The sequence below is a fragment of the Nannospalax galili genome, unplaced genomic scaffold, assembly GCF_000622305.1.
Source record: "Nannospalax galili isolate Female #2095 unplaced genomic scaffold, S.galili_v1.0 scaffold386, whole genome shotgun sequence".
Classification (NCBI taxonomy): domain Eukaryota; kingdom Metazoa; phylum Chordata; class Mammalia; order Rodentia; family Spalacidae; genus Nannospalax; species Nannospalax galili.
The window spans coordinates 2,608,543-2,633,575 of NW_008356676.1; the positions used below are offsets into that span (position 1 = coordinate 2,608,543).

Here is a 25,033-nt window from a genome sequence, read left to right on the forward strand (position 1 = left end):
TGAATAGTGGGAAGAAGTAAAGAAAATCAGGTTTAGAGCCTGCATGGAAGTCAGAGGCGTGGCTGACTCACAGTCACATGGCTGGGAGAAGGAAGCTTTAGAGAAAAAGTGAAGAAACACAAGATGCCAGGGGCATCCCAAAAAAAAGAAAGGGGCTTTCTTTTAAAGCCTTAAAGAAAGCATGTTTAGAAAGAAAGGCATGAAGAAGAAAAGGAGAAATTATGTTTTCCTGAAGAGTTCAGGAAAGAGAACCTACCTTACAGAGACCTACATGACTGTGGCAGGTCTGGAAGTTCTGCGGGGATCTAAGCTAGCTCCAGGCAGGAAATATTCACTACCTTATTAACACACCAGGTATTAACGCCCATTTATTTAGCATAACTTAAGGTGAACTTGCCTTCCTAGGAGTAGTTCTATCACCAGGTAATTGACCAGTGAGACTGGAAAAGTAGGTCCTCTAACAGATAGACTAGACATTTTTTTTGTAGTCTGGACCAGTTCAATTTATGGGGCTTATTGATACCCTAACAGTACTGGACATGTTTTAAGTACCATGTTTACACAGATATAAAAGGATTTCTGACTGAAAATTATTTAAGAACCATGTGTGAGTACAGCCTATTCACTCTGTAGATGCAGAAGCTGAAGTCCGAAGAGTTTAAGTACTTTTTCTGGAGCCACAACTGGTTGGTGTCTTACTCAAGTGTCCCTCACAACTCCATGAGGGTGTGTGTACATATTATTACTTACAAAATGAGAAAACCAGGAGTGGGAGATGAGGAGGTGATTATGATCAAAGTGCATTATGTACATGCATGAAAAGTTATGATGAAGCCCATTTTAAAATCTTGTACAACTAGTACACACTAATTTTTTAAAGTATTGTTCAATGGTTAAAGATTTTTAAAAATGAGGCTCTGAGAGTTCAAATATTATACAAGGTTTTATAGCTCTTAAGTAGCAGAATAGGACTGAACCTTAGGTCATCTGGTTACTAGGCTGCTGACATACAGATGCTTTCTACAGCCTTAGAGTTGTTGAGATTAAATTAGATAAATTTTATGTACCTGTATGCAAAGACAGAGTTGGGTTGTTTGTTTTTATGAATGCACACATCTGCTGCTGAAGAATACCACAGTGTTAAACTACACGTTTCCCCAACATGCTTCCATAGCAGAGAATAGATTTAGTTGGGATGAGCCCTAGCTTCTCTGGTTATGGGGATTTCTTTGTGCTTTGTTTCACTTATTCTGTATTGACTCAGCAAGGTGAATATTAGAATGAGGTGTCTCCCCCTCAAGAGCTTCAGTATCTTATGCAAGTAGTTTCTTATGTACTTGAACTTCAGTATCTGTGCTGACTGCTACAGCAGGCTTATATGAGCCCAAAGGCTCAGCCTCCCACTGCTGCTCTATCTGCCCGAATTGTCCAGCCTCTGTACTTGCTGACTCATTCTTCACTCAAGATCCCCCTTGGGTAGTAATGCCTCTTCCAGGAAGCTTTCCCTCACACTGTTCATGACCCTCTGCCAGTTGGCTCCACCAATCCCTATAGTATGCTAGCCCCCAGCCTGGCACACTTCCCCACTCTCCTCACTGGTTACTGAGTAGGGTCCCTCATGCTCCTGGCTGAAAACTCCATCAAATACAGAACCAGGTCTCGTTTGGCTTCTTACTCTTCACATCTTAGCAGAGTACCAATGCTTACTAAATCAACTACAGCAGTCCCCGGCTCCTCACCTATGGTTTCATTTCCTAGAGGTCTCAAGGATCCAAAATGCTAAATAAAAATTCCAGGTATAAATGCTTCATACATTTTTAATTTTTGCACTGTCCTGAGCAGCATGATGAAGTCTTGCACTGTCCTACTGTGTCCCACCCAGAACATCAGTCTATATACTTTCTCCTGGTAGTCACTTAATCACCTTGCCTATCGGACTATTACAGTTTAACAGTGCCTGTACCCAGGGGACCCTTATTTTACTTAATAATGGCTCTACTGTGCAAGAGTAATGGTGCTGGCAGTTTCATAATAGTTTGTTGTTACAAGTATTCTGCCTTATTATTGGTTATTATTGTTCATATTTTACAAACTTTATCTTAGTTATGTATGTACTGAAAGCAGATAGTATATGTAGGGGTTAGTGCTGTCTGCAGTTTGGGCATCAATGGGGGTCTCTGAGCACAGCCCTGTGCTTCAAGGCAGACTGCTGAGCTGTCACAGGTAGTAGTCCTGCTGACAAGGAAGAAAGGGGGAAAGTTGAAGCTTTATCTAAATATAAGTAAGTTATCAGGGCTAGAGAGATGGCTCAGCGGTTAATAACACTGGTTGTTCTTGCAGAAGACCCGGGTTCTAATCCCAGCACCCACATGGCAGCTAACAACTGTCCGTAACTCCAGTCCCAGGGGATCTGACAGCCTCTTCTGACCTCTGTGGGCATTGCACGACACAGGTGCATTTACCTACATGCAGGCAATACACGCATACACATAAAATAAAAATAATAAATAATTTTTTAAAATTACCTAGTTCTAAAAAACTGAAATCTGTAAGGCCTGTTATATGCATCATAGCTCAAGAGAAAACACTCAGCTCCTTTCAATTCTCATCCCCCAGATCTCTTAACTTATGCATTTATATATAGCCATGGTTTTTCTCCTTTGAGGTTTCATCTTTTGACTACATTCATGGATGTTCAGAATTTGGCTTTTACTTCCCTGCCCCTACTGTACAACACACACATTCTTGAATTTATATTAAGGTTTTGGTTAAACCTGTGTGCAGGTTTCATGCGGAAAACACCACCAGTCAGCACAGTAAGTGGGCCACTCTATACTTACCTACCAGCACCCAGCCTCCTCACTTTCCACACTCAAAGAAAATTGAGAAAAGATAAGGAACTTGGGCCAAAACAGTTGTACCAGTTAGTGCCTGAAATAGGACTAAAGGCCGATTTTCTTAATTCCTATTAAACTCCTTTTGCCAAGACATCAAGCTGCCACTCAAAAAAAAACGTTTTTTTTTTTTTTAAGTTTTAAATCTGGGCTGGAGAGATGGCTCACCAGCTAAGAGCACTTTCTGTTCTTCAGAAGACCTGGGCTCAGTTCCCAGTACCCATATGGCAGCTAACAACCATCTGTAACTCCAGTTCCAGGGTATCTGATACCCTCTTCTGGCCTCCATGGGCACTGCATGCACATGATACAGTTGCATACATGTAGACAAAATGCTCATACACATAAAATAAAAATAAATTAATTTAAAAAATAAATTAAATCTCAGTGAGCCAATTTGGAGAAAAGCTAAACTTTTACATAACATTCTCAAATCATTCTTTAAGTTTAACTTTGTTTTACTCAGACTGACCCCTGCTAACTTGTAAACTAGAACTAAAATAAATGTAGATAAGGATCCAAGTGAAGAATTTGGAGCTAGGAAGGACTTCCTCTGAGTTTCCATTGGAAAAATGAGAACACTAAAATCCAGAAAGGTTTGGTGACTTCCCAGTGTCACAGGAACTGGGAGCTATAATAGTTCAGGTTTCCCTTTTAGCCGCTGCTCTCACAGTGTAAGCAGTATTAATACTTCCCAGGCACTTTCCTCCATCTAGCATCTGTCTCTTAGAGATCCTACCCTAATTTTCTGTGTCACACATAGGAAAATGACAGGAAGTCATGGCAAAATAAGACAGAAGTGGAGCTATGTGTAGGGACGCACACCTTTAATCCCAGCACTCGAGAGGCAAAGGGAGGCAGATCTCTGAGCTCCAGGCAAGCCTGCTTTACGTAGTGAGTTCCAGGCCAGCTGGGGCTACCGGGAGACTTGCCTCAAAAAACAAAAAACAGAGAAGTATAAGGTGTGCTTTGGTTAAGCTGCCTCACTGGGCTGAACTACACAACTCTGGTAGTATGTAGTGTTAGGTGCTGGGTACAATGATGTCCATAGGAACAGACATGAAAGTATCTCTATGTATACATTACAGTTACTTAATGTGTAACTTTTGCTCATGCCCTGAGTGCTTTGAGCCATTGCAGCAGCCTGGATGATTCTCTCACACCACAATCAAGCACAAAACCATAAATGGTCTCAGTTCCTGAGCTACACACCGTGTTCTCTTGGGTCGTGCATATTGCTTATTCCTCTGTTGCCTCTCTTTATGTTATTATTTATATTCTGATTAATAGTTTTGACCCACAGTGATAGTGAAAAAACATGTGAGTGACAGTGTTGAGCCTGTGGGAAGGAGGAAGAATGTTCTCTGTAGGTGTTGCTATGTGGTTTTATTTATTTATTTTGGTCTTTTTGAGACAGGGTCTCCTGTAGCCCCAGCTGGCCTGGAACTCTCTATATGCAACCAGGCTGGCCTTGAACTCACAGAGATCCACCTACCCCTGCCTCCCAAGTGCTGGGATTAAAGGCATGTACCACCCCGCCTGGTTTTATAGGGACTCCAAGTACCTAGGGGAAATCTTGGGATAAGCAGAATAGGCAATGGTTGGTAAGCATTTCCACTGCCCAAGATGGTGAACCATCAGCTGTGTGAGGTGTATTTGGAAGAAATGAGCAGCAGCAGCACAGTGTAGCTTTAATGGAAACAAAGAAAATGGAAAACCAGTTGCCAAGGTTGACACTAGAAATGCCTCTCCTCAGGAATTCAGCTATAAGGACTGCCCTATGCTGGTTTGCTTAATTAGCAGTATTTTCAGAAAAGAATTCCCCATGCTAAATGCACATAGTTGTGGTGGGTGCTCCCAAGAACTTTCAGAACCTGGGTCATATTAAAAATCCCTTTGCTTATAGTGGTGGGAATGGCTTTTCCACCCACCTTTTCTTTTTCTGAGCTTCTCTTCACACCCCAGAGAACTCTGTTGCCATGGAAAGTAGAAGAGCTTTGAATTTTGCTAAGTCAGCTTTCTATTATGAAGAAAGCACAGAACTTGATTATAAAACTGAAGTCACTGGCCAGGAAATGCCATAGGAGATCATTTAGCCCTATGATCTCCATTTAGCCCTATGATTCACTGTGCTTGTTGCCTGGCCACCTTTTATATTGCAAAGCAGAAACATTGATCCAGTCTTTACTGTATTTGAGGTTGCCTTGCCTAACTACCTTTTGCCTTGGCTATGAAGGTCAACAATGTTGAATGTGAACATTTTGAAGGCTCTTAAAAATAACAGGCAAAAATAGAAAAGGTGGAATATATAAAGACCTGCTGGGTTGCCCCACCCCAGCTGTCTTGGAATCTAATTAGCAAGCTGTTTTTGTGAATGTTTAGAATACTGAATGTGCTCCTGGGGGTGACAGCAAGAGGGGAGCACTTCCCTGCAGTAAACTGTAACTGTGCCAGTGATTTGTGAGGTTTTAGTGTTCGTATTTGACAGTCACCTACACTCAGTGATGACATTTGGTTTCCCTTAAAGGTCTGTTTAGAAGTGAAGCGCCTTGGCCCACGAACATCCCTTTGATTATACCAGGTCCCTTTCTTGATTTCCAGGTTCTCTGAAAATCTTCCCCATCTTTTATTCCAATTTGAATTTTAAAAAACAAGAAAGAGGATGAGTAAAGTATTCGGGAGTAAAGAGAGAAGTGGCTTTGGATGGGGTTTGCAACCCTAGAATATTATTTTAGGCAGCATTTAATACCTTGTTTGGGCCTAGGAGCCTGTGGACTCACAGGCTATGGCTGGGAGCCCATCCAGCACCCAGTAGAAATCAAACCAGAGGCTCACTGAGCTAGACCTTGGTAGGGAATCAGAGCAAAGCTGGGGGTGATACAGAATCTAAGTCTAAGGACAACTGAGTCAACAGGCAAGATTGTTTCCTGCCTGTTAGAAGACGGATCCTCTGGCCAGTGGCCCTGCTCTTTGCCAATTATGGACTGGCAGAGACGGCTGGAAGAGCCTGATCAGCTACTCAGATGACAGCTTGCTTTGGAGATTAATGTTCTGTCACTGAGCAGCATCTAATACACATTCATTCAACACCTTTGTATATAAGGCCGTTCTGACTACTACTACTGACAGAAAAGAATAAGACACATTAACAAATTGATATTCTACTCTCTTTTTAGCTCAGGTCTATGAGATCTGTAATGTTTTGCTTATTTTAATTTGGACAGGGTGTTTTTGTTGCATAGAAATGGCTCCTAGTGAAGAGGGCCATCCCAATGAGAAACTTTTGCCAAAGACTGTAAATTCAGATACAGAAATAACACTAGATACATATAGGGGTATATTCCAGAACATGTAGAGAAAGGAAAGTGGTGTTTAGGGTTATAATTTCAGATGTTTTAAAATATAGCAAGCACATCACTTTGGCCCAAAATCAAAATGTGAAAGGGCCTCTGAGTGCTCACAGGAAGGAGGAAGAAGGTGAGGCCAAAGTAGGGTAAGTTCAGGGAGGCAGGCAAAGGGTCCTGCCCAGATTCAAGAGAAGGGGACAGGTCACTAGTGGTATGGTCTCGTCCCTCAACTGTGGCCTTTTCTTGTCACCACATAGCCAGTGCAGCTCTTCATCATGTCCTCACTCAACTGGGTCTGAAGACAGGGAGAGTCCATGATGCATTCCAACTAGTCAGAAGCTCTCCTCCCCACCCTTTCTTCTTTACGTGGGAGGAAACCCTTTCCCAGTAGCCTCCTGACACTTTCTCTGACATCTCAGGTCTTGTGGCTTCCTCTAGACCAAGCAATAGTGAGGCTGAGAGAGATTGCTGTGCTTAATTCCACCTATGATTCAGCTTGCTCTGTGTAAAAGGAAGAAAGAGGGAATGGATGTTGGATAGGCAACTAGAAATATCTGCCATGCCGTACTTAGTCTCCATTTGGAAAATAGTAATCAATTGTATGGTCCAGTCATATCTCCAGGAGCTAACTTTCCTTCCAGAATTATGTTCTGGCTATTTATATCATTTTACTGATGGTTTTTTAAGAATCATGAACTTAAGGAAGAACCTAAAATATTTGGGCTTTGCCCAGAATTACAGGGCTTTGGTGAATCATGTCCCTTCTCAGGGTTGGCCTCTTGTTGCTTCACTCTGGAACATTTGTGAGTTGAAGTTTACAAGATCCATGTTTTTCTTCCATTTAATTCATATGTAGGAGGATGACTCTTAGGATTATATCACACCTCCTTAATAGGAACTAAAGTATGTCTGCTCTGAAAAATATGGCAAGGGGTTTGGCATGCATGTCAGGTTTTGCTAAAAATTATGAGAATCTATTTTCTGGTTTGTAGAAATTTTGATCCCCTTACCTGAATTCAGCAGTGACTATTTCAATCATTAGAATGACTTTCTTGAGCTTTATATAGATAAAAACAGTTCTCAAGGGGAATGCATTCCAGATGCACCCCAGCACATGCATGGAAGAAGGCATCGGCGTTTCTCCTTTCTGAATGGCCAGTGCCCCCTTAGCACGCAGCTGTCCACAGGAACAGGTGCCCCCCCACCCCGGTGTTCTGAGTTGGACTATCCCAGCCTTTCTGCTTTGAACCTTTTGTGAATCATCATTATCCACTCGTGGAAGAGATGCCCTAAAATGGTTTTGAAAACCCAATGGCAGATACACTCCTCCCCTCCACCTACAGAAATAAATCCCTGTGAATGAATTCACTGGCATTTATAAGATGGACACAAAATTAAATCAACTCCCAGATGCTTTGCTTTAATTAAATATTCCTGGAATTTTACAGTATATGTTTCTGTGAAATAAATCAGGGTTTGGCTGATGGTTGGTTTTTGTCAAGAATTAGTCTATTTTGAATCATCTCATTTGGGGATTGGTATAAGTCTGCCTGTGGACAGCATAAATAGAGCCACTTCCCTGCAGATGGTCTGATATAACATGAGGGTGGCAAAGAACATGCAGCTCCTCTCTGCTGGCAGCAAACAGCCTATTTTCTGCCTCTTTAGTGTCTGCAATTTCAAAAATGTGATTTGGGGCACCTGAGAGGCTATCAGAGAGGCCTATTCTTTTGCCTCATATCTTTTTTTAGTATTTATTCTTAAAAGGCTGTTCTCTTGCAGCAGACTGGCTGAATTGTATGTAATGTCTATAGGAGAGAACTAAAGTTTAATTAAAGTAAACCTACTTCACACATAGGAATTTGCTTTTCTTATCTCTTTCAAAGTTCTTTACTTAAAAAAAAAACAAAAATGCCAGAATTGCATATATACAACTCAAAGTGAAAAATGGTATTCAAATAGTTCTTCCAGTAAACTTGTCCCCACTTGAACCATTGTTGGAGCTTCTCTCTCTCTCTCTCTCTCTCTCTCTCTCTCTCTCTCTCTCTCTCTCTCTCTCTCTCTCTCTCTCTCTCTCTCTCTCTCTCTCTCTCTCTCTCTCTCTCTCTCTCTCTCTCTCTCTCTCTCTCTCTCTCTCTCTCTCTCTCTCTCTCTCTCTCTCTCTCTCTCTCTCTCTCTCTCTCTCTCTCTCTCTCTCTCTCTCTCTCTCTCTCTCTCTCTCTCTCTCTCTCTCTCTCTCTCTCTCTCTCTCTCTCTCTCTCTCTCTCTCTCTCTCTCTCTCTCTCTCTCTCTCTCTCTCTCTCTCTCTACCTCTCCCTCCCTCCCTCCCCCCCTGTATGTGTGTACATGTATGTGGGTGTACATGTGTATGCTAAAGGTTGATATTAGATGTCTTCCTCAATCGCCTTCCACTTTATTTTTTGAGACAAAGCCTCTCACTGAGCCTGAGGCCCAGTGGTAGACTAAACTGACAGACCAGAGAGCTCATGTGTGTGCTGGGGATCTGAACTCAGGTCTTTGTGCTTACATGGCAGGCCATATCCCATGCCCTAGAATTTGCCTTTAGACTTGACTTTTAGAAGAATCAAGACCTGTATAAGCAAGTTAGTCTCATTACAACTCATTTGCACCTGGTTCTGACTAAAACTCCACTTGATCCCTTTGTCAGATTTGGACTCATTAAATCAGTCATGGCATATCAGTGCTGAACAGGATGGCAAAAAAAATTCAGAATGGTCTGACAACTTTATTGAGTAAATGGTTCTGATCACCAGTTCTTTCGTGTGTGTGTGTGTGTGTGTGTGTGTGTGTGTGTGTGTGTGTGTGTTGTTGAAAAATAAATGAAAACAACTTTGAAAGAAGTTTGAAAAGCTAATAGAGACAAGCTTTCATGGGGTAGGGCTAATGTATCACTTATTCCATCAGAACTCCAAGGATTAAAATGCAGATGAATTATGAAAGCCTCAAAATATCATAACAACATTTCAGTGGGTCAAAAAAAATTAAGCAATTTTAGTACATGTGCGTATATAGAACATAAATCTGTTACGTGTACATACATTTTATATTTTTGTTTTCTATGTATTTTGTATAAAATGGCATTCATTGTTCAATGTATAATGAGGCATTCTTTGAAATGAAATCTGTCAGTGCATATTTACTGACTTGGCTGGACCAGCAAGGCAGTGGTCCTTTTAATCCACTGGAAAAATGGCTAAACTCTCTTCTGCAGCAAGAGAGTTCTGAAACCGAATCCAGCCCAGCTCCTTTCTTTCTGTTTTTAAGAATGTCTTTTAAATTTTAATCCTCCTTCCCAACTAAATGGATGTTGAATCTGATGCAGTTTTTGCCAAACCAAAACTGCCATGTCCTATGGCCTGAGGTTATAAAACATCCTAAGGATTTAGGGGAAAAGAATTCTTGACATGCACTCCTGGTGTTCACAGGACAGTGATCATGTTTCAATTCTCCATTTTCAGATAACAGTTGAAAGAGAGAGTGGTGAAGACGTGAGCACCCCCAAACATGGCAAGGAGGACCCAGACAACATGCCCCACGTGGGAGGCAATACCTGGGCTGGTGGAACAGGTTGGTAGTTCCTGAATCACTCTTCCCAAAGCTTCCTGAGCCTATCAGGCCAGTATGCCACCCCTGAGAAGGTTTGGGGACCAGCCATCCTTCTCAGCCTCCTCTGTCCCTCCTTTGGATGCATTCTTGCCCTCAGCCCCCTCATGTAGAAAGCCTGGCATTTAGAATCCCACAGATTCTGCCACCCTGTGACCTAAAACTGTTTCCACCATCACAACTGTTTTATCAGTGAAGGGGTGGGGATCATATCTGCTTCATATGATCATACTGAAGATTAAATGAGATTATAATTTTAAGGCATTGAGTATAACGGTTGACCTGAAGAATGTATTCACTGAAGTGATAATCCCTTCTTTTAAATTCCTTTCCTTTGGAATTGCACCAAAATTCTTTCTTGCACAACTAACTTTTGAAAAAAATAGTTCTTCTCTCCCATATCCTAAAAACCAGCATGTAGAGGACACAAGGCTTGGAGATAAGAGGCTTGGTGCATTTACACTGTGTTCCATGCCTTCCTCTTGGCCGCCCTACTAGACCATTGTTCCCAAGACGGCTGTCTTCCTTTTCCCTCTCAGCAGCTGTAGCAGACACATCTGCCGGACCACAGGAATAGGGCCAGACTGCACCCTGTCTGAGCTTATCTCAGCTGGGAGAAGTGCTGGCACAGCTCTGCTCTTCACCTTCCCTTAGGATGGTCTGTGCCTCTTGGCCTTGACAGGAAATAGGTTTTTGTGCTTGAGACAATGTGCCATCAAATAAGCTTGGGGATTTCTTGCCTGCTCTGTTTATTCATCAAGCATCAGCTTTAAAGAAAGCTATTTTTAGAAGTGTCCTTTGATCTGGAAGTTAGTGTCAAGCCAACAATATTTAATCCATATGGAATGCATTGTGGAACCTGCTGGCTACATGTCGGCTTCCCAGTAGTGCCTATTCCAGAGTGAAAGTTTTATTTGTTATTAAATGTGATTCTACTAGCTCCAATATCTGTTAAAACAAAACACTCTGCCTTTGCTTCCCCCAACCTTATATTTTCCAGTTGATCAAGGCTCTTGGACTTCAGTTTACCTTTTTCTGTCAATTTTGCCCTTCAGAATTTTCTACATTAAACTTAGCTCTTGGGCTAGAGAGATGGCTCAGCACTTAAGAGCACTGGCTGTTCATGTGGAGGACCCAGGTTCAAGTGCCAGCACCCACATCGTGGCTAACAACCATCTGTAGTTCCAGTTCCAGTGAATCTGACACCCTCTTCTGACTTCTGTAGGCATTGCACAACACAGGTGTACTTATTTGCATGCAGACAATACACTCAGACACAGACACATAAAATAATAAAAAATAAGTAAATAAATATTTTAAATTTAGCTCTGAACCAACAAGCCCTTTGGTTCATTCTCCATCATCAAAGTGTCTTCTTTCCTCCTGTTCTCACCCCCATCTTGTGAACTGGTTAGACAAGTCCAAGTTTAGCTGTAAGCTTTTTTCATTTAAATAGTATGACTTGAAAACTCTGTGGAGAAACTCTTTCTTTATGCCCTTTTCATTATTATGACTTTCCCAAGGGACCATGAGACTCGTTCTAGTCATCACACCTGCCTCTAATAGTTGTTGATCCTTTTCTCCTTTTCCAAAATGATGAGATCTGAGTGCCTAGGAAGCATTCAGCTTGGGACAGGTTACACCCATCCCCAAGGAGAACCTACAGGGAGCAGGTCCCCTAGCGACAGCTTTCTATCAGTAGCATCTTGACACTGCCCATCAGTAGTTCATTGTAATTACTGCTTTCCTCTGCCATATACTGACCACGAGTGGGAGCTGGGAATCATGCACATTGTAGAAGGAATTTTCCATCACCCATTTCTAAATGAAGGTGAGATAAGATGTGCTCCAATCAAAAGAGTAAAATGCTATAATGAATAGGCTGTTTTCATGGTGTTTCCCAAGAGGAAATGACCTACCAGGGCTTCATAAGGGAAAGAGTTCATGCTGAGTTCCTACTTTGAGTTACTAAATCAATCAAAGCTCTAAGAGAGAAAAAAAAAAAAAAAAAGAAAGAAATAGAATTTAACCAAAGTCTAAAAGCTTTCAAATTTTCCGCTTTATGAATCTAGAAATTACTTCTCTGTGTCACTAGAATCAAATAGTTATCATAAGAGCAATTACTTATATAGCTCTTGTTACATGTCAGATACTTTTCCAAGCATTTTAGCTTCATGAAAATTCTATGAGGCAGATATAATTTTCCCTATGTAAGGATACTCTCCCTGTGTCATAGGGGAGGAGTCTAAGACACAGAGAACTTAAGTGATTTCCCCAAAGGCACAGCCAGTGAGGTGGAACTAGCTCAACTCAGGCAGTCTAGCTTAAGTATGCAACTAGTGCAGTATACAGCACTGTGCTAGACTGTATAATACAGTACTGCCTCTCCAGTACTGGATTCTCATTTAAGTCCCCAAAGTATTTATGAGTAAACAAAGAACTTTGCCACTAATATCCTAATTATTGTTGAACACAGGTAATAAATTAGCAGTACCAGGATCAAATCTAGCCAGTAGATGTACATATTTTCTTTAGTCAATGTTTATTTTCAAAATAATATAAATTTGTTTTGTTTTGCTTTTTGGTCTTTCTGAGACAGGGTCTCCCTGAGCTATAGCTGCCTGGAACTCACTCTGTAGACCAGGCTGGCCTTGAACTCACAGAGATCCGCCTGCCTCTGCCTCCCGAGTGCTGGGATTAAGGGCGTGCGCCACCACGCCCAGCAAAATAATATAAATTTGAACATACTAGACAAAGCAATTTCTCTGTAATTACCCAGTGTCTCTATCACTTTACAATACCACCTACTTGACCTGTAGGCATTTAACTTTCATCTTTTAGCATAAATAATTCATGCAGCATTACATGGCGTATACTTAAAAGTATGTGAACTTGGGTTCATACTGAAAAACTGTGCAGAAGCAATGATGTTTATCTGTTGTGCGTTATGCAAAACTAAGAGTCAAACTCAGCATAGTAATTGGCTTCAGATCTTGGTTGGGCAAGTGTCATGAGGTCACAGAGAGCTCATTTCACTTGAGCATTTTTATTATTTTCAAAGCAAGAAATTTTATCTACAACTTAACTGTCTTGAGATTTTTTTAAGGGAAAATAGGTAATACAAAATGAGAAGAGTGACTCATTTAATTAGCAAATATATATAGTAACAATCAATATTATTCAAACCATTTATGTAGGGGCAGAAGTACAAAGATTAAAAAAATAAAAAAGTATCGAAAGTCTATAAATAGTACCCCAGAATATTGATACCTATAAAGTAGAGGCAGCAGGTAAGGTGATCAAAAAATATGGGTAGATTTGAATGTATGGAATAAAGGGAAAAATCATCCTAAACAGGGGTACATCTTTGGTTTGATCATTTGAAGTTTTATGCAATAAATATACCTAACAAGACTGTCTTAAAGCCATGATCTGACCTTTTTTTAAAGATTTATTTATGTTTATGTGTATGTGTGAGTGCCTATGTATGTGCATCGTGTGTATGCCTGGTGCTTGTGGAGACCAGAGGAGGGCATCAGATCCCCTGGAACTGGAATTATAAGCTGTTGTGAGCCACTATGTGGGTGCTAGGGACCAAACGTGCGTCCTCTGTAAGAGCAGCCAGTGTTCTTAACTGCTGAGCCATCTCTCCAGCTCCCTGATTCTTGCTTTGTGGTCAGGGACTAGACTTACCATGTAAGTTCCCATGTTTTCTTTCCAGGGGGACGAGACACTGCAGGTCTTGGAGGAAAAGGGGGTCCTTATCGGTTAGATTCTGGTCACCCAGTGTACCAGGTCTCTGAGGTCGAGAAAGATGCAGTTCCTGAGGAGATCAAGAGAGCTGCAAGAGAAATGGCCCAGAAAGCATTTCAGCAGAGGTGAGTGAGCCCTATGCATCTAGAGCAGTGCCAGTGCCTATACAGAGAGAGAGAGAGAGAGAGAGAGAGAGAGAGAGAGAGAGAGAGAGAGAGAGAGGAGAGAGAATATGAATGCTCAAGTCACAGGCTACAGAGGCTTTGTCCTTGTACGATACAGAGAAAGGTAAAAATCAAGGGGCTAATGACATGAGCTAGCGCCTATGCTCGGTAGGATTTGGAGATACAGAAAGAGCTAGAACATTCCAGACCCCTGCCCCACAAATGAAACAAACAAACAAAAACAACTAAATGAACAGAAGTGGCAGGGCAGAATGAGTAGTGCCAATGGTGGCATGGTGGAGAGCACCATCTTGCCTGCCTGGACAAAGGGACCAGCTGGAGGCAGCCGGTGAAGTAGGTGGGGAGGCCTTGTCAGCAGGTTTTGGCCTGGAAATCCAAACCAAGTGAGCCTGTGGGTTTCAGATGCTCCACAGCTGCTTTGGACCACTTTGGTTGGCCTCACCTAAAAAGGAAGAATCCACAGGATGCGTTCACCAGAAATCCAAATGTGTTCTTCAGCAAAAAGTGAAAAATACCAAAGAACCAGTAATATTTCCTTTCAAACAGAAGGACCTAGTGGTGGTTTGGGAAGGAGATTTATATTTTTGTGCTCAAAGAGCTGGAGCAGCTAGACAAAAACAGGCTCAAATGTGTGAGTTATGAAATTCCTCCCACGAAGAACAGCTGGGATTTCATTACATGCTCAGTGCTTTCACATCCTGCAAGTAAACAGGGCAGAACAATAGAGACAGAAATGTAGACAGCAGGCCTGCCACACCTCAGGAAAGCCTGCAGGCTTCAGGATCCACATGGACCAAGCAGGTAAATAACCCATTCTGCTCTCTGTTAAGTGCTGCCCTCAGCCCAGATACTGGCCTCTCGGGGAGCCTTAGACAGTTTATCTGTTTGCACTGTGCCAGAGGCTTCACTCTTCAGAGATGGGAAGCTTCCTGCTCAGAGAGGTTGTGGGGATGGATAGCTTTTTAGGTACCAAAGTAGTTGTGATTTCTAAAAAAGATGTGGGAGTAAAATTAAGTCATAATGAAGTCTTGTTGGAGCTAACATTGTTCTACATTTCATATGAATAATAAAGCTGCTTTTTGAAAAAAAAAAAAAACAATCATTAGACAGGCATCATTCTCCTCTCTTCAGTTAGTGAGTGACTTGTTATTCCCATGCCCAAGTCCTCACAATTAGATAGTCTGAATTTTACTTACACAAGCATGCAGCAGAGTGCCCTGGTACACACATGTTCTCAGGGAGGTAGAGAGACTTCACAGTGGCACTTAGGCATGAGTATACCACCCCTTCCCTTATTGCCACTAGAATGAGAGCCTGTTTAGAGGCTGTTAAGGACCATTGGTTGCCCTACAGGGGAAAATGATCAATGGCCATCAGTGATACTAAGACAAAAGAAATTAGTGATTATAAGAAAGGAGAAGGGATTGGGAAAAAGAATAAGAGGGAAAACTATACCCCTCCGCTAAATACTGCAGAGAAGAATCTCAGTTAAAGAGATGGCTCAGTGGTTAAGAACACTGATTGTTGTTGCAGAAGACCTGGGTTCGAATCCCAGCACCCACATGGCAGCTACCAACGGTCCGTAACTCCAGTCCCAAGGGATCTGACAGTCTCTTCCGTCCTCCGCAGGCATTGCACGACACTGATGCACTTACCTACATGCAGGCAATACATGCATACACATAAAATAAAAACAATAAATAAAATATTTTTTAAAAAAGAGAGGTGGCTCAGTGGTTGAGAGCACTGGATGGTCTCACAGAGGACTTGGTTTTGGTTCCCAGCACCCACAGCAGCTACACCCAGCCATTACTCCAGTTCCAGGGAATCTGACACCCTTTTCTGGCTTACATACTGTCCTTTACTCCAGTTCCAGGAGATTTGACATCCTCTTTGCTTTTGAGGGCATTGCATAACATGGATGCACTTACATACATGCAGGCAAAACACTCATATACATAAAATAAAAATAACTAGGAGAATACCATAGATGGTTAAAAGACAGAGGAGGTAGGCAGGATATGAAAAGGAACAGAAGAAATAAAAACACAGAGATCCTGGGCTGGAGTGATGATTCAGCAATTAGGAACACTGACTGTTCTTGCAGAAGACCCAGGTTCGAATCCCAGCACCCACATGGCAGCTAACAAATGTCAGTAACTCCAGTTCCAGGGGATCCGACAGCCTCTTCTGTCTTCTGTGGGCATTGCATGACACAGGTGCACTTACCTACATGCAGGCAATACATACATACACATAAAATAAAAATAATAAAGTATTTTTAAAAAACCAGAGATCCTGAGAAAGATAGGATACAGCAAAACAATGAGAAAACTTTTAGAAATAAATAGGGCTTGCAACCCATTGATGCGTATTTCATTTAGTACTGATGAATTTTTTTCTTTAACTTTTTATTATGAACCTTGTCAAGTATAACCTGGAAGTTGAGAAAAAACACATGATGAACCTGTGGACCTGCCTCCACCCCACGACTAACTCCATGGAGGAAAATCCAACTCCAATCCCGTCCTCCACTCCTCCACTCCAGTCCCGTCCTCCACTAATCCAAGATACATCATTCTGTTATAAATATTTCAGACTATATATTCAGTCTTATACACATTCATTCTTTAAATTAATGATTCTTTGCTATTACCAGGTAACTAGTTTGATTTTAGCCATATGCAGAATGAGGCCAGGTCCTATGCTGTTTACCACAGCCCTTACCACTCTTCTCTTTCCCATCTTATTGTGAGAAGTTGATTCTCTCTACTGACTATCCATGGAGACAATACCTGGTACATGACAAGCACTCATACATGGAATAATAATACACATGTGCAGACAGGTACCAGTGTCACCCTTTAGTAGCTGTCCTTGGCACCTGGTTCCAGGACTCCACTACTCTCCTGACAATACTAAAAACTCCAGTCTCATATATAAAATGACAGCATTTACATATAGCCTACACACGTACTTTAAATAATTTCTAAATTAGGGTACCAAATACAATGTAAATGCTATGTAAATAGTTAGTAAACTTTATTGTTTAGGGAATGATGAGAATATGTGTTTAGTAGAAGTTTTTCTCCTGAATATTTTCAATTCATGAACATGCAAATGCAAAAACCACTGATATAAACCATGGATCCTCCCATTATCCACATAGCATTAAGTTAGCATCTGTTTCTGTCTGGCTTTAAACCAGATACTGGTCCTACATATCAAGAGTTGATCAATTCAGGTCAACTAACAGAGGGACAGAATCAGGAGACATGCATAACACATGACAGAGACATCACACCAACATATGAGAGGCAGGGAAGGACTCCTACACTCTTGGAAAAGCTGCTGGGTGGGCATCCACTGTGGAAACTGCATACACCACCATTTGCAAAACTAATCAGGCTCACACAGTGGATCTCAGCTTATGTTTGTTTTCCTCACAATTGATTCAAAATTACAGTGTTTAAGTCTAACCTGTAGGAAAAAGTAAAATAACTAAAATTTCCAGACTCTTACATAACAATAAATATACCCTTTAAAAGTATACTGTGCCAACAAAACATGGTTTGTCCACATTGATTACCAGGATGAGGAGCAGCTGGGCCCTGCAGCGTTGGCGAGAAGTGAAGAAAACAGAGATGTAGTTCTCCTAGCTGGACGGGCATTAGAGTCTCAGCAGTAGGGGGCGTATCTCATCCAGAGACTAACAGTTCCTGCTTTATGCCATTCCCTGCTTCAGTCTTCATCATACAGAATTTATTATCCACTTTGAACATCTTGCAAGTGTTTGGCCTACAACAGAAGCAAAGCTTACATAATCTGAAATACAATCTCCAGATTTCCTCATAATTAAAATAACATGCGATGTGTTGGGGGCGGTGCAAGATGATCACAGCAGAGATAGCTGTATGGCTAGAGCTAATTCTGATCCCTTTGTTTAGGGAATGATGGCCTTTGGAAGAGTGGCCTTTGGTAGGCCACTCTGCTAGAGGTGATTTACCAGCTGCCTGACTTCTGTGTGTGTGTGTATTCTGTTGTTTCCTCTCCCACATACTCCACTCCAAGGACAAGTGCTGTCCACACATTTCCAATCAGCACTAATCTGAAAGTGCATAAGACTGACTAGGTGTGACGTGATTAGGTGGCATGTCTTCATTGAGCCAACTTCTTTCGGCCCAACACAGATATGACTGAACGTAATGAAATTTAGAGAGAATTCACAGATTGCCAAAACTAAACAGAAGATGCACTGTTAGAAGGTGAAGTCTTAGACACACATTCATTATTCTTCAGAATGGAGTTAATAAGATTTAGAAGGGCACCTTGGGAAACAACCATTTGGATATTGTAGTGGCTTTGTCTGTATTTACCTTTTGATAGCCAGTTCTTTCCACTGTGATACATGGAAAGTGTTGTACAATGGCATTTATTGAGTGTCACTGATACCAGGCACTGTGCTGAGTATTAGAGACTCAAAATATAAGGTGTGATCTTATTCATACATACATACATACATACATACATACATACATACATACATACATGAGTTCTGAGTTTCCAGCCTCTGATTGGATTCTTCCCAGTGCTTAGTTAAGACTAAAAGCCATTCATTCTCCCTCAGCACTTGAGCTCCTTTCCCAACCTAAGGTGACAAATACTTTACATAATGGTTTCAGCTATACACCTAGGTTCAATTCTGCACACACATACACTTGCACATGCACACATGCACTCATATGCACACACACGTACACACAATTTAAAGAATGCGTTATGCTTAGGTGTTTGAGTGAGGCACTCCTTATTGTCCTGGTATCGGCACCTCTAATATATGTAGATACACATAGTGTGTTAAATTAGTATATCATGGCTATCACACTGTAAAATCCAAGTGCATTCACTTAGTGAGAGAACCTCCTCCTTAGGATTGGTTTAAGATGCAGCATTTAAAATAGTTATAAGTCTCACTTATTTATTACACTCATTCTTTTGGAAATTATTCTGAGCACCTGTTATCTGTTAGGCACTGTGCTAGGCACTGTACCTGTAAAGATGAGAACACTCCACCTTTACTATGAGAAAAGAGCATGGTTGGAGAGACAGAAAGCTGGCAATGATAGCTCAGGCAGTAAATACTATGACTTTAGGAGGAAAGAAATCAGATGAGTGCTCAGAAGGCAGAATGGGGATCAGAGGAGATGATAATGTATTTCATTCTTGATGAGTCAGTGGGAGTTAGTAGGAAAAGAGTCATGGAAAGGATTCTTCGGGTGGAGGAGAATCACATGCGGGGCACCAGCACATGACCACAGTGCAGGGAAATGCCAGTGGGCTAGTGGGCCTACAGCAGAAGCAAATGATGAAAAATGAATTGTATTATTTTTTTATGTGTATGAGTGCACTGCCTGCATGTATGTAAGTGCACCCGTGTTGTGCAATGCCCACGGAAGTTTGAAGAGGGTGTTAGATTCCCTGGACCTGGAGTTATGGAAGGTTGTTAGCTGCCATGTGGGTGGTAGGAATGAACCCAGGTCTTCTGGAAGAGCAGCCAGCACTCTTAACCACTGAGCCATCTCTCTAGCCCCCAAAAATGATTTTCAAAAAATAGTGTACTGAGAGTGTAATTTCACAACAACAATATTAAAACACAACTATATACTTAAAGAGCATCATCAGTAACTTTAGAAAACTACCATATTGGGTATGTGAGACTTTTCATCATTGTGATAAAATCGTTGACATAAACAATCGGAAAGAGGAAGGGTTTCTTTGGGCTCACAGTTCTAGAGCTTTCAGTCTTTTTAGTTCTTGGCTCTGTTGACTCTGGGCCTTAGTTTCTTTACATGTTGCTACAACAAAATACCTGAAAAAAAGCAACTCAAGGGAGAAAGAGGTTGTTCTAGCTTGTACTTCCAAGGGGGATACAGTCCATCATGGCAGGGAAGGCATGCTGATAGGAGTAGGAAGCTGTCTAATCACATTTCATGGCCAGTCAGGAAGCAGAGATTGAGCAGGAAGTAAGGCTATGAAACCTCAAGTTCTCGTTGGTGATGACTTCCTGCAGCAAGGCTCCACCTCATAAAGATTCCATAACCTTCCCAAACAGTGTCACCAGCTGGGGACCAAATATTCACATGCATGAGCTTGTGGAGACATTTCACATTCAAACCTCAAGGCCCATGATGAGGCAAAACATGGTGGCAGAAGCACGAGGGAGAAGTAGGTATTCCCTGGTAGACAGGAAGCAGAGAGAGCAAGAGCCCAGTATAACCTTCAAAGGCACACCCCAGTGACCTATTTCTTCCCACCTACTTACCTCCAAAATTCTCCACCACTTGCCAAAAATAGCCCATCAGCTAGGGACCAAGTGTTCAATATATGAGCCGGGATATTGCATATTTAAGCCTTTAGAATGCAATACACTGGCTTACTTTCTTTAGGCCTTAATGTTTATCTCAGTCAACCAAACATAGATTTGGTTGACTGTCAGTCTGTAAAAACAGTCTATAAAAACAACTCATGAGAACTCTTGAAGGAATCTGTCACATTAACTGACCAGCTGCTAACATCACATGTCTTTGCTATCTGGCAGCAACAAAACCGTGTGCTATGAATGATTCAGGTCCTCACCGTTAGTCACCAGAACTTCATCATGGTGGGAATATTTACATGGCAGAAATCATCATATATGCAGTACAATTAGTACTTTTTATATTTGTCCTGGAGGAAAGCTTGTTAATCTCTTACCAGTGCACCACTGGACATTCCCCTCCTTTGACCCTAGGTATATCACTGAAGATGGCATCTCTTGCATTCCCTCCTTGAAGTTGGCATGAGTTATCAAGAAATTTTTATAGTTCTATCTGTATGTACCTAAGGGTAAAAGGTTCACATGATTATGGGGTAAGCTGATGTCTTCTTTGCCCCCCTGGTTTCAGGCTAAAGGAGATCCAAATGAGTGAATATGACGCTGCAACCTACGAAAGGTTTTCAGGTGCTGTTAGACGACAAGTGCATTCCCTCCGGGTCATCCTAGATAACTTACAGGTAATCTTTAATTTGTGGGCCAAAAAAAGAATATGGGCCCAAATCTGGTTTCATATCAAAACTGTGGGAGAAAGTAATCTAAGCCCTAATCAGCCACACAGAAAAAATCAATTCCAGGATGCCCACACAAAACTGTGGGCTTGCTCGATAGCTTCCTTAGTTAAGTTCTCCAAGGAAAAATATTTGACCATGTCTTTGTTCTTGTCCAGGAAGCAGTAATTTTGCCAGTAATCCTCTCAGACATTGACTTCCTGACTCCTCTTGGGGAAGATCTGTGTGCTCCTCACCTTTCCTGGAATTTCACAAATAGAGCTGTCTCCACAAATCATCTCACTGCCACTGAAAAAGCAGATCTAACCCAGTCAGAGCAGATCCTCCAGGGTGTGCATTCTCTATGCTCCATGCACCCATCCCTCTGCCCTCCCCTTTGCATTGTTCTGGGTTTTTGCAGGTTCTCAAAACTTAGTGCCTTAGAACTACTGGATACTAGACAGCTCTTAAAACTATTGATATTTCAGTATTTCTTTTGAATTACTAGAGACTATTATTTCTGTTCAACTTACTGAGTGTTCCTTGATATATATGAAATCAGATTATTTTATCTAAAGTGAGGGTGAAGCCTCATCCCAAGGGAAGGGGAGGGTTCAGAGCCCAGCCATAATATGCCCCCACTCTGCTGTGTGGTCTTGAATTTCATTTCCATCCAGTTCTTGACATTGATCACCTTCAGCTTTACTCTTTCCTTCTTTGGTGTTTGTTTGTAATTGATCTTATGAAGAAGGTTCATCATTTTTTGCTAGATATTTCATTTTTAATCTTCTGTCTTAACCTAAAACCCTGACCTTATTTTTTAAAAGATTTTTTGGCTATTGCTGTTTATATGTATGTGTGTCTGTGTGAGTGAATGTCATGTGTATCTAGGTACCCTTAGAATTCAGAAGAGGGTGTCAGATCCCTTGGAGCTGGAGTTAACAGGTTGTTGTGACTCACATGGCATGGGTGCTGGGAACCAAACTCAGGTCCTCTGGAAGAATAGAAAGTGCTCTTAGCTGCTGAGTCATCCCTTCAGCCCAAGATTGTTCTTCTTTAAAAAAAAAAAAAAAAGAATTAATGTATATGAGTATTTTGCCTACAAATGTGTTAAGTGCATCACATATGTGCAGTGCCCATAGAGGCCAGAAGAAGGCATCAGATCCCCTGGAACAGGAGTGACAGATAGTTGTTAGACATCATGTGGGTGCTAAGAACCAAACCTGGGTCCTCTGCAAGAGCAGATAGTTCTCTTAACTAACCACTGAGCCATCTCTCCAGCCCCTGCAAGACCTCATTTTTAAAAAGATCTAATTAAACTATGTCAAAACATTAGGAAAAATTCATTTCCAAGAAGAAAGATCTTCAAAAATGATTAACCAGATACCTAATTTTAAAATCTATGGAATATAAGAATCAAGATATTTACTTTAAAAATAAAATCCTATGTAGTTATTTAGGCTAAAACGCAAAGTACTTTGTGTAAACAACATAGAGCTGAATGATTGAGTTTTCGTCCATAGTTATGCACGTATCAAGATGGGCAACTGCCATGGTTCTGAGCTTGGGCAAAGCAGTTGACTAAAATGAGTGGTTCAGAGGAGGGCAGATAGGGGAGATAGGGTTTGTACTGAGACTGAAGAATGACTGCATTCCACCATTCCTTCATGTCTTAAGTTCCTAATGTATACCAGATGTTTGAGTTAAAAGAAAGAACTCTAAAGAAGGGAAATAAATGGTTCTCTAAGTTATGTAGGGAAGTTGTCACATGATGCTATGGACAAAGAAGGAAATTCTCCATGAAGAATATAGTGCCTGCTGAGTTCACTCTTGAAGGTGCTAAAGAATTTCCCATGTGAGAGAAGTTGAGCATTCCAAAAGGAAACAGTAAGTACAGATGCACAGGAGTAAGGAGAATCATGGTGTGCTCGTAGATGAGCGAGTGCTCAGTATGGCTGTGAAGAACGTGGATGGACGGGAGACAATGGCAAGAGAGGAAACTGGTGGACCCTAGGGTGTAGGGTAAGGAGAGCCTGGATATGATGAGAACATGGAAACAGCATTGGGTTTTACCCACTGAAGAAACACAGTAGAGGCTTTACGGTACTAGAAAGGAGTACAGAATTTTTTTTTTTTCATTAAGAGAGTCAGATTTCTCATTTGGTATTACTTAATATTTTGTTTGGTATTTGTTGGGTATCATTGTGTAATTACATTATAAATACTACTGCATTTAATCTCCACATGGGCCCTGTAAGATAAACTGCATTCATTGTATTTCTAAGATCAGCCTAAAGAGAAGCCAGATCCACTAATGTGACATCCTACAGAAGCACACACAAATGTTGGGTAAAGATCAGCAGCGAGGACACCACAGCCATGAGACCAGTATCAGAAAACGAGGCTAGCTTTTTCTGTCAGCTTTCAAAAGAAGAAAAAGAAAACTATAAAAGGCTCAAGGAAAAGAAACAAATAAAATTAAATAGGTAGAAACAAGATTGACACCTACTTAAAAAATCCTGAAGGACACAGGGTTTAGTATATTGCTAAGAATAACTAAAAAGTTTTTATTCTTTTCTTCCCTAGAAATCTAACAAACAAAAAATAAGTTTAAGTATTAGAAATGTAAAATAATACCAGATAATGTTCAGCATTATAATAATAGCAAGCATTTAATGAACATTTACCATATACCAAGAATTCAGTTAGGGGCTTTATACTGTCAACACTGTATCAAGATCTACATCACCATCATCATCATCACCATCTCATCACCACCACCACTGCCGCCACCACCATCACTTAATAGCTGATGGCAGCTCTGAAGCCATACAGCCTGGGTTGTGTAAATTGGGAATGGCAACACAAGGGGGCAGTGATGGAGATTAACTGAGAGGGCGCATGAAGCCCACTTCAAACAGTAATTAGAGTATAGCGTTCTCTCCAGAAGGATTAGTTTCTCATTACTGTCAGCTTACTGTCACGTTACTGTCATCAGCCCGTACCACAAGCCACACAATCAGGTACACTCACTGTGCTGTATGATATGTACTATATCATGAATAACCTTGCTTATCTTAGTCTCTACATTTAAAAATGGAAAACTGAGATAGGTACCTCAGGTTTCATAGCTATATTATAGAATATAGATTTTTTTTGCCCCCACCTTATAAATGAGGAAATTTAAGATTAGGCAGTGTAAATTTTCTCGGTTATATAGCCAGTGAAGCAGATGTCTAAGCCCAAAGCTCAGGTTCCTGTTATCTGTCAGGGCCCTGTTTCCTTCTCCCAGCTCTGTAATTCCATCCTAAATGCAATTCTTATATATACGCCTAAGATAATTTGCACTGTTATCTAAATACCAACACAGCATTTTTAAGTTTCCCTTATTGAATCTAAGTGAACTCTAGGGGAATTATCAGGTGAGTCTTCTAGTTCTCAATCCAGGGCCATACAGCTACTTAAAACATAGTTACTGACCAAGACTGAATGAAGCCTTGTGTAGAATATGAAACTGTGGCTAGTAACTAAAGCAAGAAGACTTTGATTTGGCCCCTTCCTGCCATCTTCTTCCAGTCCTGTGTCTCTGAGTGAATAAAATCTTCCAGCTGTTTGGGGTTACTGTGTAATCCCAATAACGATGGGTGTTTCTTTGGTGAGTGTAGAAAATGTGGCCAGAAACTAGCAAGAGGCTTTCCAGAGCGCAGCTTCATACCAGCATGCTGACTCCAGGTAGCCGGACTGAGATGTGAGGACCAGGAAATGCTGTTGCCTTTCACCTAATTTAACACCTGCCTCAGTGTGTGCCTGGGTCACAGTACATGTAATTGTCTTCAATTCAGAAAGCTCTCACCAAGGGCCTCTCTTGGTTCTTGACTGGGTTCTGTGGGACTATCAGCTCTGCTTATTGGGCCTTATCCCCTTTGTGAATCCACAGCATGATAGAATGGTAAGTCCTGTAAGTACCTCTGTTATACTTGGTTCAGAATCAGTCTCCTGAAAATAAGTATAAATAAATAAATAAATAAATAAATAAATAAATAAATAAATAAATAAATAAAACTAAGTTTATGCTTCCTTGTTTAGAGTTCATGTCAAAAAATTTTTTTTTGTTCTGAACATCTTTTTTTCCAGTCTGTCGCTGAAG

General features: G+C 41.2%; 1 protein-coding gene across 2 annotated transcripts in view; it reads left to right on the forward strand.

The window, feature by feature from the left end:
- The window catches only part of Vwa8 (von Willebrand factor A domain containing 8), a 438,392-nt gene that overhangs the window by 371,330 nt on the left and 42,029 nt on the right, over positions 1–25,033 (forward strand). For both annotated transcript variants that reach the window (XM_008854688.3, XM_017794762.2), the window contains exons 38-40: positions 9,721–9,829; positions 13,587–13,743; positions 20,748–20,856. In XM_008854688.3, coding sequence (XP_008852910.1) covers positions 9,721–9,829; positions 13,587–13,743; positions 20,748–20,856 — 375 coding nt within the window. The remainder of the gene's footprint in view (positions 1–9,720; positions 9,830–13,586; positions 13,744–20,747; positions 20,857–25,033) is intronic.